The following is a 17,462-nucleotide window of genomic DNA, read 5'->3' as shown; positions in this document are numbered from 1 at the left end:
GCACGCAGTGGGAATGACAAAGAATCAGCCTCCTTATTACTAGTCCGTGTACCTATCAAAATGATTTGGAAGCCATTATTTAAGGTAAAATTGTTACACAATGTTGCTTATATCTTGTATTTCTACTGGCAAGGCTCTCCAGGTTTTTACAGTAAGTGTAATCATCTCGTGTGCACTTCAAAATCCTTTTAGAAATCCCTGTCCACTTTAATTATATGTAGTCCATTAGCTGAAGAGCCAGGGAGGGAGAGACAGGAGACTGGAATAGACAGACTGAAAGAAGGTTGAAAACATGATTTTCAGCAAAAAAAAGAAATGTATTTTCTGCACAGCTGATATAAATACATTATATACCACAATTATACCTCTGAAACAAATCCTTATAAGTAACTCCCTTGTCTCACCACAGCCTGAGTAGCAGATGTTGAGTGTGTACCAACCCAATGTCCAGCTATTGAAACTAATGACTGTGATTTGAGATCAAGTCTTTTAAGGCAATATCAACCTTTGGGTCCACACCAGTGTTGCCCATTTCTTTTAAAGGCCTATCTCCCACATTCCATATAAAGGTAATCCATCATAATGAACACTGTGCCACCATTATGAGTAGTGGGTACTAAGTAAAAAGAAACCGTCTCTTGTTTGGAATCCCAGCATTTCTTTCACCACAGAGTAGGTTGCAGGATTTATTTAAGAGCGATGTAAGTAGGAAGTTAGTTAGTCAACAACTAGTTCGGCTCAATGGATTCTTCAGCCTCTCTCTGCTATTGTTGCCTCTTTAGAGATACTGTCACTGTAAACAGTGTTTTAGTGTAATTGTTTAGGCTCTGGCTGGTTTGTATTTCTTTAAACCAATCGTAACCGTCCTGCTTTGAGCTGCAGATGCAGCAACGATGGCCTTGCAAAATAGACACACCAATATCCAAGTATTCAACACCTATACTGTACTACATTTAACAGTTGCCTGTGTGACCTCTCCCACAGATGGCACCATCCCACTTCCCCAGACTAGTCCAACAAATATGAAATCAAAAGTAGATTATGCCATAGGCTGTTTAAAAATTGCATCGCAATTCAGTTTTTATGTCAACCACTTGTAATCTTTACACATTTATATTGATTTTAAACTGATTCACAATGCATTGTTTCATCCCTAACAGTGAACTATTTGTTTTCATGGCAGGCGTCTTCACTGCACTAGAAACTACATCCACATGCACCTGTTTGTTTCCTTCATGTTACGAGCAGTCAGCATCTTTGTGAAGGACAAAGTCGTCCATTCCAGTGCTGGATTGCAGGACTTTGATTCTGCCCTTTTGGACAACTTAAAGACAGTTAGCATGGCACCACTGGACACGTCTCAGTATGTAAGTACCAGTTCTGCTTGTTTGGATGTTTTGTTCTTACAGTGCTAACAACTTTGGCTTATACAGTAGACCTGAATAAAGAGTGAAGTGGTAAGTGCTTTGTGTGCTCTGACTACAGAATATATTTAAATCACACTTAAGTTAATTACTGTAAGGTAATTAAATCCTTCATCCTTGTGTGGCTGTATGGGTGGTGTTGTACATCCAGGTGGGTTTTGGTGGGCTGGGCTAAATCACAAGTCCAGGGTGTTTTTTTTTTATTCCCAGCCCTTCCCTTGGCTACTTAGTGTCATTATAACTAATAAGTACTGTGGCTGAGCAGGTCTCCTTGCTTTATTATAATCTGGTGAATACGTTTTAAATTGTGTGTGAATTTCACCCTGTTCAGCCAAATGCTGGCAGTATCACAAACACATTTGCATACTGGTTATTATTACACAATTTAAACACTTCACTCTCATAATTAAAGCTTACAAACATGTCTTTATATGGGTTTTAAGTTCTACAGATCACATTTGGCGAGGCTGTGTAATGTTATTATGAAGACAACTTAGAAATTTGGAAATTCATCCATGGGCTTCGACCGTGGACAGTTAATATGCATGTATTCATTTACTCATTGATTCTCCTGCTTGTTGATAACCCTTTTCAAATGCTGCTTACTTTAATCTATGTGAGTCCTGAGTACTATAAGCATTAGAGTAATTAATTACCTTTCCTTAAATACTCAGGATTATAATCATTAAACCCTGCCCATACCTAATGAATTCCAATGCATTAAACCATACAAATTACATGGTAGTATTGGAATGAAAGTATTTTAAAGCAGGAGCCCAACTAATTAGATACATATTTCATTTTAAAATAACGATTAAAATTCAGTGCTGGTCAACTTTCAAGGCCAATCGTGTATCTGGCCTTCAGTTTACTGTGGCTGAAGCATTTTTTTTCAATCCATTTTTGTTTTGTGGCAATAACTTTTAATTTCATTAAACTAATTTAATCAGTGACTCAGCTTTAGAGTGAGCAATCAGCATGGAGTTACTAGCTCTCATGTTACTAGTGTTTCTTGCATTTGCAGACAGTAACCATTTTATTTTCTGGGTTCTCACAAGTGCATGCACCTTACCCACATCCCCACTGCATTTGTTCTGTGCCTCTTGAAGTCAATATATTTGGTTATGCTTGCTTCATGGATTATAAATATGAAATGTAAACTTAGGCAAAGTCAAGTATAACATTGTGACATTACAACTTTGCACACTAATGCATTGCATGCACAATAATGAACGTTTTTGGCACTTTGTTATCATGCATTTTTTAAGTGAATTCCTCATACTAGTCAGGATATTAGTAGAGTTGTTCCGATACTGCTTAAAATGCTGGTAACGACAAGTACGCAAGTCTATGCTCTGATCCAATACCATGTAATTTAGGCCCGAAAAAACATATTCATATATAAGTCAACATATTTATTTTCTTTTTCCGTTATGACTGACTGTAAAACTAGATAATAAAAGAAAGTTCTATGGTATTCATTCTCTGTATGTATTGTTCATGTTTTACAAAGGGTTTAACCTGAGCCTGGCCATAAACAATGACAGCAACACATCCATATAGGGTTTACAGCTGTTAAATAATACATATACTGTATATATATATATATATATATATATATATATATATATATATATATATATATATATATATATATTTTTTTTTTTTTTTTGTTTTTACACACTGGTACCGGATCAATACATGGTTATCAGCCGATACACAAGTTCAGCTATTGAAATCGGTTTTAAGAAGGAAAAAATGAAATTGGAACATCTCTAGATATTAGTTGTGGATGACACAGACATGAAGGAAATGCAGATACATGTATTCATTTATTATTATGATTGCACTGCCAAATGTATAATTAATTTGGCAGCATATTATTAATTAGAGTGATCAAAAACAATGGTTGTCAGTTAGTAAAATGTGTGGGCCAACTTAAAGCAGATGTGATGGCTTTTATTGACAGCTGTGTACTTTTCCTTACCTTATTTATGTGCAAATTAATACAGCAAGGTGCTGCAAAATGTAATCAGATCATCTACTCGCTTAGAGGCACCTGTGGTGTGTAAGAACAGTTTGTACTGTGATCACGATAATGTGTGAACTGACACATACACACACACACAATAAACAGGCACAAATAGGATGTGATAAAAGTGTTAATGTTTTGTCTTTAGATTGGCTGCAAGGTGACAGTGCTGCTCTTCATCTATTTTCTGGCCACCAACTACTACTGGATCCTGGTAGAAGGCCTGTACCTCCACAGTCTTATCTTTATGGCCTTCCGATCAGACTCCAAATACCTCTGGGGCTTCACCCTCATCGGATGGGGTAAGCAGAGAAAATGCTAAATTGTCATAACACCTATGACATGTTGCAGCAGGACTAAAGCATCTGTTTGAAACAATCCTCGAATCACTTCAGCAAAAATGTAGCCAATTTTAGCTAATACAGAGCTCAAACTTGCCATATCAGCACTATGAATAAGTATACAGACAATGCAATGCTAAAATATACTCTATACAATGCATAATCCTTTTCTGCACCAAACCACATTTTAGGGAAAAGGTATTACACAGCAGTTAACAGCTTTCTAGCCCACATTTAAAATCCCCCTCATTAATATTGTCTGCTCATGTTTGATGCATATGCAGGAGAAATTAAATGCCTTCTAAAGAAAGTGCTACACTTGCATTTTGGAAGAAAATAAATTACCTGGGGATAAGAATTTAATAACTCAAACATAACAAATGTCATTAATTTACATATTACGGTTTTGAAGGCAGGTGTGTAGTACTGAAAGAACTTCAAAAAATAAATAAGACGCTTTTAAGATGGGAGTTTTGGAATATACATTTTGATATTCATTATGAAACAGAACTGCTGGTACCATTTTGTGTGTACTTTCTTGCACATAAGTATGTGACAATGTACAGACAAGTAGATTAAAGGTTTTTGTCCCCCATCAGAAAGGTTGTGATCTTTTCTTTGAAGTGAAAAAAGGGCCCTGGCATCGGATTTTTGTCTCACCTGTGTCTGCTTTTTTGGTTATACTTTATGCACACCATGTCAATATTTAAATGGCTGCTTAGGTTTGGTTTGATAATCCCAACAGTTACAGTATCAATTTATATATAGTATTACACTGTGCTGTATTTAGAATTGTGAAAATGGATTCTGTGACTTGTCAGTAGGTCATTTATTCATTATTTAGTATTATTAAATGGATTCACTGTCTTACACACACTTCTTGTGAGCCATTGGCAGTATTGTGTGTCATGGCACTCATACAAGTGCAAGTGCACAGCTACAAACAAAAACCTCCTAAAAACATTTATCCATGAAACTCTACAGGGTTCCTTTTTAACCTGCTTTGTGATATCATCTCATTCTCACATCCATGAGACAGGATGCCTTTCTTGTCAGGTCCAAAATCAGCTCTGTCAAATTGATCCACTCTTAATTTTCTCCCTGGAGACTTCAAAACCAAATTATTTTCACAGCAACATTTTGTGCTAATTTAGCTTGATAGTGTGAATTCGTCTGGAGATAAAAGGGGAATCATTTTCTAGCTGGTGAAGACTTGTCTGGTAGATTTCACTATAATGTGGGCAACTCTTAACGATTACGCACCCTAAACAATGTTACAGTAATATGGATGTAGCCACTCTGACATGGACATGTAGAAAAGTTGTCCTTTGCAAACACTATGTAAAATTGATTTGTTTCTGTTGACAGGGATGTCAGTAACCCAAAAGTTAGAAAAAAACAATGTCATAACTGGGATGCCAAATCTAATTCTCTGACTATCTGGTAAAATTAATGAAAATGCTTTTATCATCAGTAGCTTCCATCAGTTGCCCATTGACAAAAAAATACAACCCCTTGATGCTCCAGTGCTGTGCTCAGTGTAATATTATTGTTACATCACTGCCCTGCACTTCCTGTTTTTTTTTCTTCAGTTTGAGCTACAGATAAGATGCAGCATCCTTTGAAAGATGGGGAAACACTTATCCAGTTAAAGTTCCACAGAATAACCATGGTCAGGGCATTATAGAGGGAAGAGACAAGAGCGGTCAATCCTGCACAACCACAATTACAATCCTATGCAATAACTTCTGCTTAAGATTGTAGATGTATTCATAATGCCAAGTCATTTCAGATGCTGAATGTTGATTCAGAGGGTTGGTTAGTCTTACAACAGTAGCATCAGAATGTGTGCATTGTTAATCGTACTGCTGAAGATAAAAAAAAACAAATTCTGTCACTTTTAATTTCTGCACTTCTTCTGAATTGTAAATCTGTTCAAGTCTCTCTCAATAGTTTTCATAGTGCGTCACACTCCATTTTCTTGGCTCTCACAGACAGCATTTCTCCATGGTGCCTTTTTCCCTCCACAAGATTGTTTTAATCTTTGCTAGTGCAATTCTATCTATAATACCATTTGAATGCGTATTACTAAAATTGCCCAAGGGCACCATTTGTTTTGGCTCTTTGAAGTGCATAGTAGGTTGTTTCAGGACCTGACATAAGCAAATCTAGTCTTAACAAGTTCAGAATTGATCCCATGAACAGATTTGATAAGTTCCTAAGTTGATACATTAAGACGGATCCAATCTATGGTGCTAAAGTGTTTTACCAAATTAACAAATTGATGGAACAAAAGCCGAGGGAAAGCAGAATCGATAGCGACCCACTAAACTTAAAGAAATTAATGATGCAATTTTAAGTTTCTTTAGGAAGTAGTGTTAGTCTACTTTATAAGGGTTCTGAAAGTTTAGACATGTCTTTGTGTGGTGGTTGTATGGAATACGTGAATACTGTCTAAATTCTAGCACAGTAGATTTGTATGTGTACAGTAAAGTGCAACACACAGCGGCCGCGTCATGTAGCAATTGGTCATTTTTACGGCAGAAGAACACACCAGATATGCCCTAATGTGCTGTTCTGGAGAATAAAAGATATGGAATTGCTGCTTCTCTTAAAATTTGACGCACGTCAACACTGGTGGATAGGATGGAGGTGTGTCATGATGCGTTACAGAACGATAACGATGGGCTGGGTATCGACCGAAATACCCAATACCGAGTAGTATTGAAAGTTCTCCAGTCAAGTGATACCTCCTTTCGATCTTTTTTGTACCCAGATCTAGAAAGAAATGACTATTTGTATGGTTTTGATTTCACAGCCAATTGACGCAAGCGTTTTAAAATTTGATACAATGTGTGATTGGCCCACTACCGCAGCAGCTACAACCATGTGGTGTGTTAAAGTCAAGCACGGTGTATTTGACAGTGTTGGCAGTTCAGTGTTCCAAGATGCTTCCATTCATTCATTCAAATACTCAATTGGGATTGGTATCCCTTTAAGGATACTGGTTTTGGTACTGGTGTCGTAATATTTTAGGTATTACCCATCCCTAGCCATGCCACAATATGACTCCAGTGTGGGGTATTACATAGAAAACAATGGGTGCGATCGGGGTGAGGGTTTGTGTGTTACTGTCTCTAGTTTGTGTTTTGACATCATCTGGACAGCACATCTTATTGTTTGTTTTTTTGGTGTTAATTTCAGGTGTTCCAGCTGTTTTTGTGGCACTGTGGGCGATTGTCAGGGCAACACTAGCAGATGCAAGGTAAGAGAGCAAGTCATACTGTCAAAATGTCTTTTACACCAACAACATTGGAAGACAAAAGCTTGAATATAAAAAGATGCACAAAGAGCATTTCAGGACAGTATAATTATCGCTTAATTATGGTGATATTTGAATCGTCAGTAAAATCTAATTAAATATGCATGATTTAATTTGGAAAAAAAACTTTGAATACATTTTTGTTAGAGGAGCTTCTCGTTTAAAAGTTATGTCAGGTGCATTTTATGGCCAAATGTATCTAAAAAAGTATGTTGACATTGATCATTACATTAAATTGTGATTGTTATCTCATTCTCACATCTCATTCCAAAACCAGGGACATTAATATGCTGCTATAATGGCCTCCACTCTTCTGGGAAGGCTTACCACGTGATTTTGGAACCTGGCTGCTCCCATTACCATAAAGTGTTACTGCCCTATTGTCTAACACATCATCGTACGCTGTTGTATTAACTCTAGCGCTCTGTCCTGCTTCTATTAGCCTACTGTATTAATGGGGGTTGACTTAATAGCGCTTATATATTAATGTAAAGCTCTATACTGTAGTCAATCCACCCACCTACGCTTTGTGCAGTGATGTTTTTGCAGCTGCTTCAGTCATATCCAGACACAGTTTGTATTAGATAAATGACTTTGTAGCATTTCGTTTCTTTTTTCATGTTTCATATGTACTTTCCATTATATTTGCTATCTAGCCATAGGCCCAGGTAGGCCTACTTAAACTCAGACACCCTCTCGGTTGGATGACCATATTGGCCTAATGTTGGGGCTATCCACATCAAAACGAGGTGAGCATCCACACTGATTGAACGATAAGTGGTGACAAGAACATTAATTCATTTCTGGTTAAACAATGGAGTCTGTTGGGTTTGGCGATGCAGTTTTGATGATGTTTCATGTTAAACAAAAAGGATCTTACTCTTTAACAAAAAGGTCGACCTCCATAGTGATCCTTTCCACAATGTTGTCAGATGATTAGGATAATAATCTGAGCATGTCAGTGGCAAAACAAGCACTTTTAGTGGACGTAAATCGCAGCTTTTTTCACCGCTGCTGACTGCAGTGGTCTTGCTCAGTACTGGACCAATTTCAAAAATTGTTGTTCCCATCTGTCTTTTAAACACAAAAACATGGTAAACATGGTCCAGGTGCTGTTAAGGTGTTAAGGATGAGGGTGGAAGAGGTGTGTCCACCCACCCTCACCACCTGGGGTCTGCATGTTAGGAAGTCAAGGATCCACATGTAGTGATGTATTTTATTCCCAGGTCCTTGAGGTTGTGACGAGCCTGGAGGGAACTATGGTATTACACGCTAAACTGTAATCAATGAACAGCAATCTTACATAGATTCCTTTGTGTAAAAGGTGAGATTAGGGTGGTGTGGAAGATGTGTGCTATGGCATCTTCTGTCTTGTTATCTAGGTATTCATATGATAATTATCAGTAACACTTTATAATACAGCCTTCAACTTGCAGGGTAATAACCCGACTCTCTTGGTAAATCCTCTTAAGATTTCCCTTAATTGGAACTAAACCAAACGTACACACAACTTAGTACATATACATACTTTTGGTGATAAAGTGTATTTTAAAAACACAAAAGGTAAAAGCCCAGGATGTCTACAGGACAATCTACTGTAGTTTAATAGCTGAGTTGAGTGCTGTATTTCATAAATTCAGATGTAATGGTATTTGGTGCCACACATGACCTCCCTCTGCCTCTCATTAACCGCTGATAACATTCATTATTTGGTTCACTCCAAGCTATTGACCTGATTCTCTACACAGGTAACACTAGAGTTGCAAAAGGACAGTTGAATTGATATTAAAAATTCCAACATGCAATTTAAGCTCTTGTCTTGTCTTGTCGGATGTTAACATTGTCAAAGCAAGATGTACATACAATAAGTAAAGATCTACAAGTGTAAGTGTAAAGTGGTGTATAAAGTGTGAACTATGCCGTGTAACATTGTAACATTATTAATCAAATATGTTAATGAAAATAGGAAATTTATAAATGAAAATGGGTAAAGTTTAATATAATATAGTAAACATATAGGCATATATATATACAGATAAGTAAAGAAAACTTAAAATAAAAAAATATGAATATAAAAAGTAAACTGCAACATTTTCAAGGTATTTCGAGGTATTTGTTGTGTAGGTGTGTACAGTGTGTATATGTGCAGAGATCAGCATCAGATAGTGCAAATGGCCAGTGCAGCAATAGACAAATGAGTAGAGTCTTTATGGTGGTGTTATTCCATTGGCTGTCTTCAGCAGCTCACAAATATTGCTGCTGTGCTTGCACATTGCTGTATTTCACCCTATGTAAGTTTTTTGTCATTAGCCATGTTTTCAAAATCTTTTTGGGTATTTGTAATGTTTGTGCAGTAGGTGCACAGTCTGTTCTCATGAGGAAGCCAGGTCTGCCTTTGGCATCCTTTCTCGACAGCAAGGCTGTGCTCACTGAGTCTGTACATAGTCAAGGATTTCCTTGGCTTTGGATCAGTCATGGTGCTTGGGTTTTCTGCCACTGTGTATTCTCTTTTTAGGGCCAAGTAGCATTGCAATTTGCTCAGTTTTTTTCTTGATCCTCAAGAAATCCCCAACTCTGAGGATTTCTGCATTTCCAAGCTGTAATTGACTTAAGTTTAGCTGTTTACCAAATACAGGCTTTTTCTAATCTTTAATGCAATAAAGATATTACTGGCGCCATGAACACATATGCTTACCTAAATCATGAACCTAAACATCTCAGCACAGACTAAAAACAATGTCACCCTGGCCATACGGCAGTAGGTTTACACTGCTTTATTCAAATATGTCACGTGATTCTCACGTAATCCTGTGATATTGTGATAAATCAGATGACGTGCAAGGTATTACATATTATGCCTTAAAGGGTAACTACCGTTTTTTTCAACCTGGACCCTATTTTCCTATGTTTTTGTGTCTAAGTGACTGATGGGAACAACAATCTTTGACATTGGTCCAATATTAAGCGAGATTGCTGCAGTTGACATTGGCGAGCTACAATGTAAGTTAGTAGGGCAATTATCCAGCTTGTATTTACCTTCACAAGTGCTCGTTTTGCCGCTGACAGGCTCAGATTAATATTTTAAGTGTCTTGACAACATTATGAAAAGGATCCCTTCAGAGATAGACCTTTAAAACCTCTTTGAGACCTTTCTGTTTAACCAGAAACAGCTTCTTTCTATCGGAGAGAGAGAGAGAGCCGAGAGAGCCGAGAGGGAAGGGATCGCTTTGTGACAGGTGCAGATAAATAAGCGTCCGGTATGAATGGCCAGGCGATCAGGCACGTTTGTCTGCAGCTTTGTTTGTACACAAATAAACCACCATGGGGCTTAGGGGAATCTTGGTATTTGCTCAGTGAACAATCCTGCATACAGAGAGAGCTAATGTGCTGTGGTTCTGTTCAACAGAGGTCAATTTTTACTCCGTGGCCTTAAGAAAAGCAATAATAATAAAAGAATCTTGTGTTAAATTCTACTGTTGTTGCTGACACTGAGGAGTTGAATTACTGCTGTGGTAATTGCTGCGGCCATTGTTTATGCTGATGTATTGGATTGCATTGCATCAGTGGCTGCTATTTTTCTGGTTAGTAGATGTTTTTGGTGGAAGCACAGCTATGACTTAAGCCAGCTTTGTACTGCAGTGAATGAATGCATTACACATTATGTTCAGTTTTAGTTAAGAACTCAGTGCTACCACATTTGATACTATCAAATTTCAATTGGTTGAAGTTTTTAAAGCTTGTAGTGGAAGTTTTTCTTGTTAGCAGCAGGAGTGCGTATCAAAAACACCAGATGAAACTAAATAAAGTAAAAAAAAAACTAAATATTAGGAAACTCCTGTAAAGTATATAAGAGAATCTTGTAAGATATCAAACTATAATGTTAAAATAAAATTCCCATTACAATCCTCCCTTTTGATTACAAAATAATCATACAAAATAAATTTTACTTTTAAGATTCAAAACCTATTATAGGAATTAATCACCAAAACAAAGTCTACTTTTTAAGGATTCAAACTTATGTATTATACATCTCTATTGCTTAGATGTTATTCCTCTTTAAGGTACAAAAAAGAACCTCATCTTAACAATAAACAAGCATCATGTCTAAGTAAAGAATAAAACAATGTTAATCAGTTTTACACAGTATCAGAAGCATTGTCGTCATCAATGTTATCATCTCCAGAAAGACGAAACAAGTTAGAGGACTCAGTGTCCTGTAGTGCGTGATACTGAACCATATTTACCATAAAAATGGAGGAAATCATTTTCTTGATTAGTGGAATGACACAGCGGACACAAATCCGAAGACCAAACAAAATCTGCTAAAAAGCCTGGACCTGAATCATCAGACCAGTGCATCATTTTAGTAAGAGATGTGTAATGTATTGAAACTAAATTTCTATAACCAATTGTGGAGTGTAAGCATGTGTAATATCATAAGTCATTATAACCTACATAACGCGTACATTTCTTAACTAGGCCAAGCCATACATTAGTAGAGAATGCATCGTTTTCATCTGAAAAAGAACTCCATCTATTAGACAAACTTTCAAAAGTCTGAGTCAAATGTGGTATGTGTGTGTTGTCAAATGTGGAAGGTGAAATTACATAAATGTAAAAAATAGATCCACAAGGAACTTTTCCTAAGTTCTAAAGCACACAACAAAATAGCCTTGGTCTGTGTACTGAATATTGTTCAATGTTTAACAATATCGCTGTTTAGGAATAATTTACTTTCTTTATCAATCTATCAGTTAAGTTTGTGTGGTCATGAGGAACCACATAAGGTACAAAAACCCTAATTAACCCAATTTAGTAGCATTTGTATGCCAAACATCTTAATGCCTGTTGAAACCATAAAAGTGGATGTAGTTGTTAACCATTACCGTAACATTTTCTCTGTGGTACCTGTTGTACCCTGAACGCCATCTACTCCTAGACATGGGAGGTGTTGAACACGTCACTCGCCGTTTTCCCCCCATGTTCTTCGTTGTCAGAGGTTCGTCCTCTAGCACTTGACAAACCGTAGGAAACAAGTCTTTACCACTGTTTCATGTGTGTGTGTGTGTGTGTGTGTGTGTGTGTGTGTGTGTGTGTGTGTGTGTGTGTGTGTGTGTGTGTGTGTGTGTGTGTGTGTGTGTGTGTGTGTGTAGTCCTTTTCTCCATTCTGCATTCAAACACACTGCTTTCCAAAGTCTGATTATCATTGATTTTAAAAAAAACAAATGTTGTTACATTATGGTTAGTCAATTCAACAAGGTTCATACAGATAGTTATAGTGGACAAAGTAAGTACTGATTCCAAACTGTAAACATTTTCTGTTACCAGCAATATTTCATTAAGGATATTACCTAAGTAAGAAAGATATCGTAAAGATATGTACTTAAGGTATTAAAGAGCAACAATATAGAAAAGTCCTCACATTTTGAAACCTGGAAATGATCAAAGCAGTTTTCTGTCAATCAACTAATTGATTAAAGCAACTAATCATTCCAGCTGGACCTGTAGGCCTATATATCTGTCGGGCAGTTTGATGACAATAAAACATTATATTTCATACACATATGTTTTGTGTACAAAAATTCTAATTCTTCCTAACCCAAATATGTCAGATCTCAATAGCATCTGTAAGCATTTGACTAAACTCTGCTACTGACTCTTTTGTCTTTTGAAGAAATTAGTCATTCCTGCAAATTACATAATTTGTCTTTGAAATCAAAAAATCAACTGTTCGTTTATCACCTATATGACATAAGAACATTTTTATGTAGCCCCCACTGGGGAAATTCCCTAGTCACAGTAGCTCAAAATTTCAATCACAGAAATGTATATATATATATATATATATATATATATATATATATATATAACTCCTATACAATCCATCTATAGGAAATCCATTATCCTAATTCAAAAGTACATTTAGCTCTCTGGTACCAGCAGGAACTGACCTGGAAGGCAACCTCTTGGTTTTTTTTCTAAACTTTTTCCCAAAATGCATTTGAGTCAATTCAAGTTTTTTTATGTTCGTGTGCTGAAAGCTCAGAGACAGAAGGTCTTGTGGCAGACTCCTCCTCGCTGGAAATGCCTGCTTGTAACCTGAGCCAGTCTCTCATAGACTGTCACACAGTGTACTTCTCTATCTCTCTAAAGCTCTTGTTTCCTCTAAGCTTTTCCTGACTGAATTGTTATCCCTTTTATATACAAAAGTAAATTAGTATATTCTATATTATTATTTTTTTACTGTTCATAAGATTTATCTTTAACTTCTATTATATCTTATTTTTCATGTAAGTTTTATCTTTAACTTCCCTCCTGTATTATTTTGCATCATCAAAAATACAACATTTAAATGATTAAACGTTTTTCTTAACTTCAATGCATATGAGAGTAAATATTAAATGAATATGTGCATACCACTGTCTCAGTACATTACTCATAATGTACATCATTTAAGCATTCACATCAACATTAAACATTTTCATCTAGATGTTAGTCTTAATCATAATCTCTGTGTTAAAGTTGTTGATACATGGTTTTTAATCATCATGGTTTCAAACCATCTCAGCACTAAAACCTCACCCAACTTTCATAGTTCACCAGAAAAGATGCAGCAACTGCAAAAGACTAAAAAAATACAAATTAAGGTATTCCCCTTTTCAAACCTGGTTTCTAGGAAGTCTTTGAATGGAATTTTTATGCCTGTATTTACCCAAAAATAGTTTACTGATGTTTATGTCAGGCTTTACCTAAGCCAAAGTTATTTTTATCAACTTTTCATCAATCCAATTCAAATTCGAACAGGGAAATGTACTTTAAACATTTCCTGACACACCAATCTGAATACTTATCTTAAAAGTAAAAATAAGTACTTCTAATTATCTCCTCCTAATAGTGTGTGTATTTTCAGAATGTGAGTCTGTGTGCTACTTAACTTCTCAATGCGTCAGATGTGTCAGGTCAGGACGGTCTCCCGCTCCCCCCCTCCTTGTCTCAGTCCATCCTGCAGCTGGTAGGGGGGTGAGATGGACCCGACTGACACACACGAGGCACTGTGTGGCACAAAACAGAACTCCAAAAAGCATTATTTGTTCTTTTATCAATATTATCACTTGGAAAAACTTCTACTCATTTTAGTCAATATCAATAATTATAAAACAGCATTTCTTTCCCTCATTCTGGTTTAACTCTCTTTTACTCCTTAGATTACTTTAAAGGTTGTGTTTTTGCAAATAGTGCAAGTCAATCAAAACAAAACTAAATTTTCTTTAGAGTAGTTTTAAAATTAAAAAATTATGTGAACACTTTATTTATTATTGCTACTATATCCCTCCTATTTGAGTCATGACAAACTCATGATTCAATAAGCAGCATATATAAATAATCTGTTTAATGGTTTAGCCATTAACACTGTCCTGTGTTACACAGCAAAAACCCTGTTTATCAGCCACAAAAGTTCAAAAAGTATTTTTTTCAGAGAAAAATAAGTGTTTTCAACGTCAACATCAACTAATTTAGTTTAGACAATTTTGTGATATAGCAACTCAAAAACTCATTTAGAGTACGATATTAAATGAACTGCTTTTAGGATGAAATCTCATTTCAACCTGTATCTATTTAATATAACCTTTAAACTAAGACAAATTAAACAAAGTTATTGTTTATTTCATTTTTATCTTTAGTTTGCAACCCAAAATAAAACTATTTACTATCTGGTAGTTCTAAAAATCTTTATGAATCAAAGTTTTTAGGCCTATAGAGCAAACCTAAGTACTTCTAATTTGACATCTCTTTATCCAATTTGTTGCCTGTTATGGAAAACATATCACATTCTATAATTTATGACAAAAACTTGTCTCCAAAATCATTTCTTTAAACCAAAGTTCCACTTGTACAACTCATATTTTGTTTTAGCTTGTGTCTTATCTCTGGGTGTGTGTGTGAGTTCTCTGGGAAGCTCCTCCTCTGGCTGTCCTCTCTCAAAGAAAGAAGGATTTCTCCAGGGTACATGTAAACACACTGTTATTCTTTAACTGCTCTATGGCATCATTAATTAAAGACTCAATGTACCCCTGACAAAGGTGTGTCAAGGTGTACAGCTTACCATCAACCAGAACTATAAAACGATATTTGCTGTCTTTTCCACTGAAACACTGAAAAAGAAAAATGTTAGACAGAACAACAGAGAAATAAAACATTTAACATTCCCTGGAATGTTGTTTTTGGTTTAGGAAACTTTGGGTGCTCGAGCATAGACCACTGCATTTACTGCTTGAAGGTCCTGAACAAAAACAAAACTTCAACATTTATAATAAGATGATTCTCCTTATGTATCTTTACTGAGAAAATAAGTGTACATACATTACAGGAGAATCTAAACATGGAACAATAACTCCATCTCTCAATAAGGAGTTAAAAAACAACAACAACCCGGTCGGATTCTGTCGATTGCTTCCTGTTTTAGCGTGCACTGATGTTTCTGGGGCCTGTAGTCCGAACGCAGCTTAATGACTACAGGTTGACAATTTTTTCAATCCACATCACATTTGTGTGTTTGTCCAGAGATGACGCTGTACCTGAGACAAAAAGTGGTGAAACATCAGTAGATAAAATGTCTTTTTGTTTTTTACCGTGCAAATGTGTGTATTTTGTATGCATAGGTTCACTCAATATGTAAACACTGTGACTACAAGCATACACTGTTGTACGGGTTTTCTATAATCTCCTCATCGATGGAGAAAAAGAAAACACTATTTATCAGCAGTGTCAGTCCAGTCAGTCAATTTTACAAGTAGTCACAAGGTGTCCTGAGTCTGTCTCCTCTTCTGTTGGAGACAAAGAAACATGAATGTGAGCTTTTGAGTTAGAAATTCTGAAAAACTTATTTAGTTTATCAGTCAAGGTAACAGCCACTGCACATGTGTGTATACGCCAGTAGACAAAAGAAAACTCAAGCTCATCCTTTGAATGTTCAAAAACTTTTCAACATAATCTTCGTCAGAGTCAAGGGTGACAAAAGAAATGCAATGTACTATTTGTGACTCCTTAAGCTCAGCTACAGGTGTCACAATTTGTTTACCATAGTCAGGAGATTAACAGACTGACATGGTACATGTCCCATTGATTTGTAAACAAAATGCGTACTTTTAGGCTGTAACAAAAATATGTCAGCCAGAGTGATTTTTATCATGACGTACAACCTTAGGCCAGTGGGCAAAAGATGACTCCAATTCAAATATCCACATCAAATCTCTGCCTAATAACTTTACAGGACACACAGGTGAAAGGAAAAAGAAAATTAGCACTTTCCTTTCTCGTCTAATTCGGGATCCTAAGGATCTGAATATACACAAATCATAAGAATGGTGAACTTTTCTGAGATAACCATTCCACAAATCATTTCTATAAGGGGAAAAAAACTAGTTTACCAGAGAGCTTCTGATTTAAAAAAAACAAAGATTTTAGCAAAACCCAAATTGTTGCTCCTGAATCAACTAATAATTAAATGTCCTTCCCCTGTATAATTACCACCATGGTAGGCAATTTGTATACACATCAGATAAAATACATTGAATAAGTTGGCATATCTTTTTCTGTTCAATGTGCTGTATTGCGTCTAATAATATCTGTCTATCGTGTAGGGGAGTGTTTGTAGCGTGCAAGAAAGCATATCTTCGTTTGCAAGCACGTGTATGTACGTGTGTGTCTGTTTTACCGTCCTCAGTCGTTGTGAACGTGGTTTCCATCCTCTCAGCACTTCCACCATCCCATCCCCCGCCACCTCTCAGACTGCATACCATTGGGGGTCTTTGTGTTCCCTTCCGGACGAATCCCTCCTGGGATGATGACAGTTATACGACCAATGTCCCTTCTCTCTGCAGTTGAAACGTGTCTTTATTCGCTGCCGGAGTGTTCTTATGACATTGTCCTTTTTCTCTTCTTCTTCCTCTGATTCCGCTTCCCCCACGACCTCTGAAACCACCTGTGCCTCTGCTTCTCCCAGCCATCTCTGTCATGGTTTTCAGCAGTCTCAGCTGGGCCTCATCATTTTTCCTTTGTCTTTTCCTCTCAGCTTTTTCAGCTGTCTGTTCATTAACAACCTCAATGAGAAGCTCAGTGAGGCGAGCACCTGAGTCTTTGTAGGTGGGCAAATGGCTGGTGGCAGTTCTTATGTCAGTGTCTGTCCAGGGTCTGTATCCAGCCCCTATCTCTTCTTCTGTCATGGGTACTTCGAACATGGGCATGTGTAATCCCCCTCTTCGTCCTCCTTGTCTCGTGGAGGTCCTGAGGCAGACGATTGTCCAGCATTCTTGCATCATTTCCTCTCTCGGCGGCGGGTGGTA

The 17,462-nt window shown here is 36.7% G+C and overlaps 1 protein-coding gene across 1 annotated transcript in view; it reads left to right on the top strand.

Moving 5' to 3' along the window:
- Window positions 1-17,462, top strand: part of pth2ra (parathyroid hormone 2 receptor a) — an 87,546-nt gene that overhangs the window by 17,753 nt on the left and 52,331 nt on the right. Inside the window, exons 6-8 of the mRNA XM_036004496.1 lie at window positions 1,184-1,367; window positions 3,605-3,758; window positions 7,002-7,062. Of these exons, the coding sequence (XP_035860389.1) occupies window positions 1,184-1,367; window positions 3,605-3,758; window positions 7,002-7,062 (399 nt within the window). The remainder of the gene's footprint in view (window positions 1-1,183; window positions 1,368-3,604; window positions 3,759-7,001; window positions 7,063-17,462) is intronic.

The sequence above is a fragment of the Sander lucioperca genome, chromosome 8 (genome assembly GCF_008315115.2).
Source record: "Sander lucioperca isolate FBNREF2018 chromosome 8, SLUC_FBN_1.2, whole genome shotgun sequence".
Taxonomy (NCBI): Eukaryota; Metazoa; Chordata; class Actinopteri; order Perciformes; family Percidae; genus Sander; species Sander lucioperca.
Note: the sequence above shows the minus strand (reverse complement) of the source record. Positions and strands in the feature narration are given on the sequence as shown.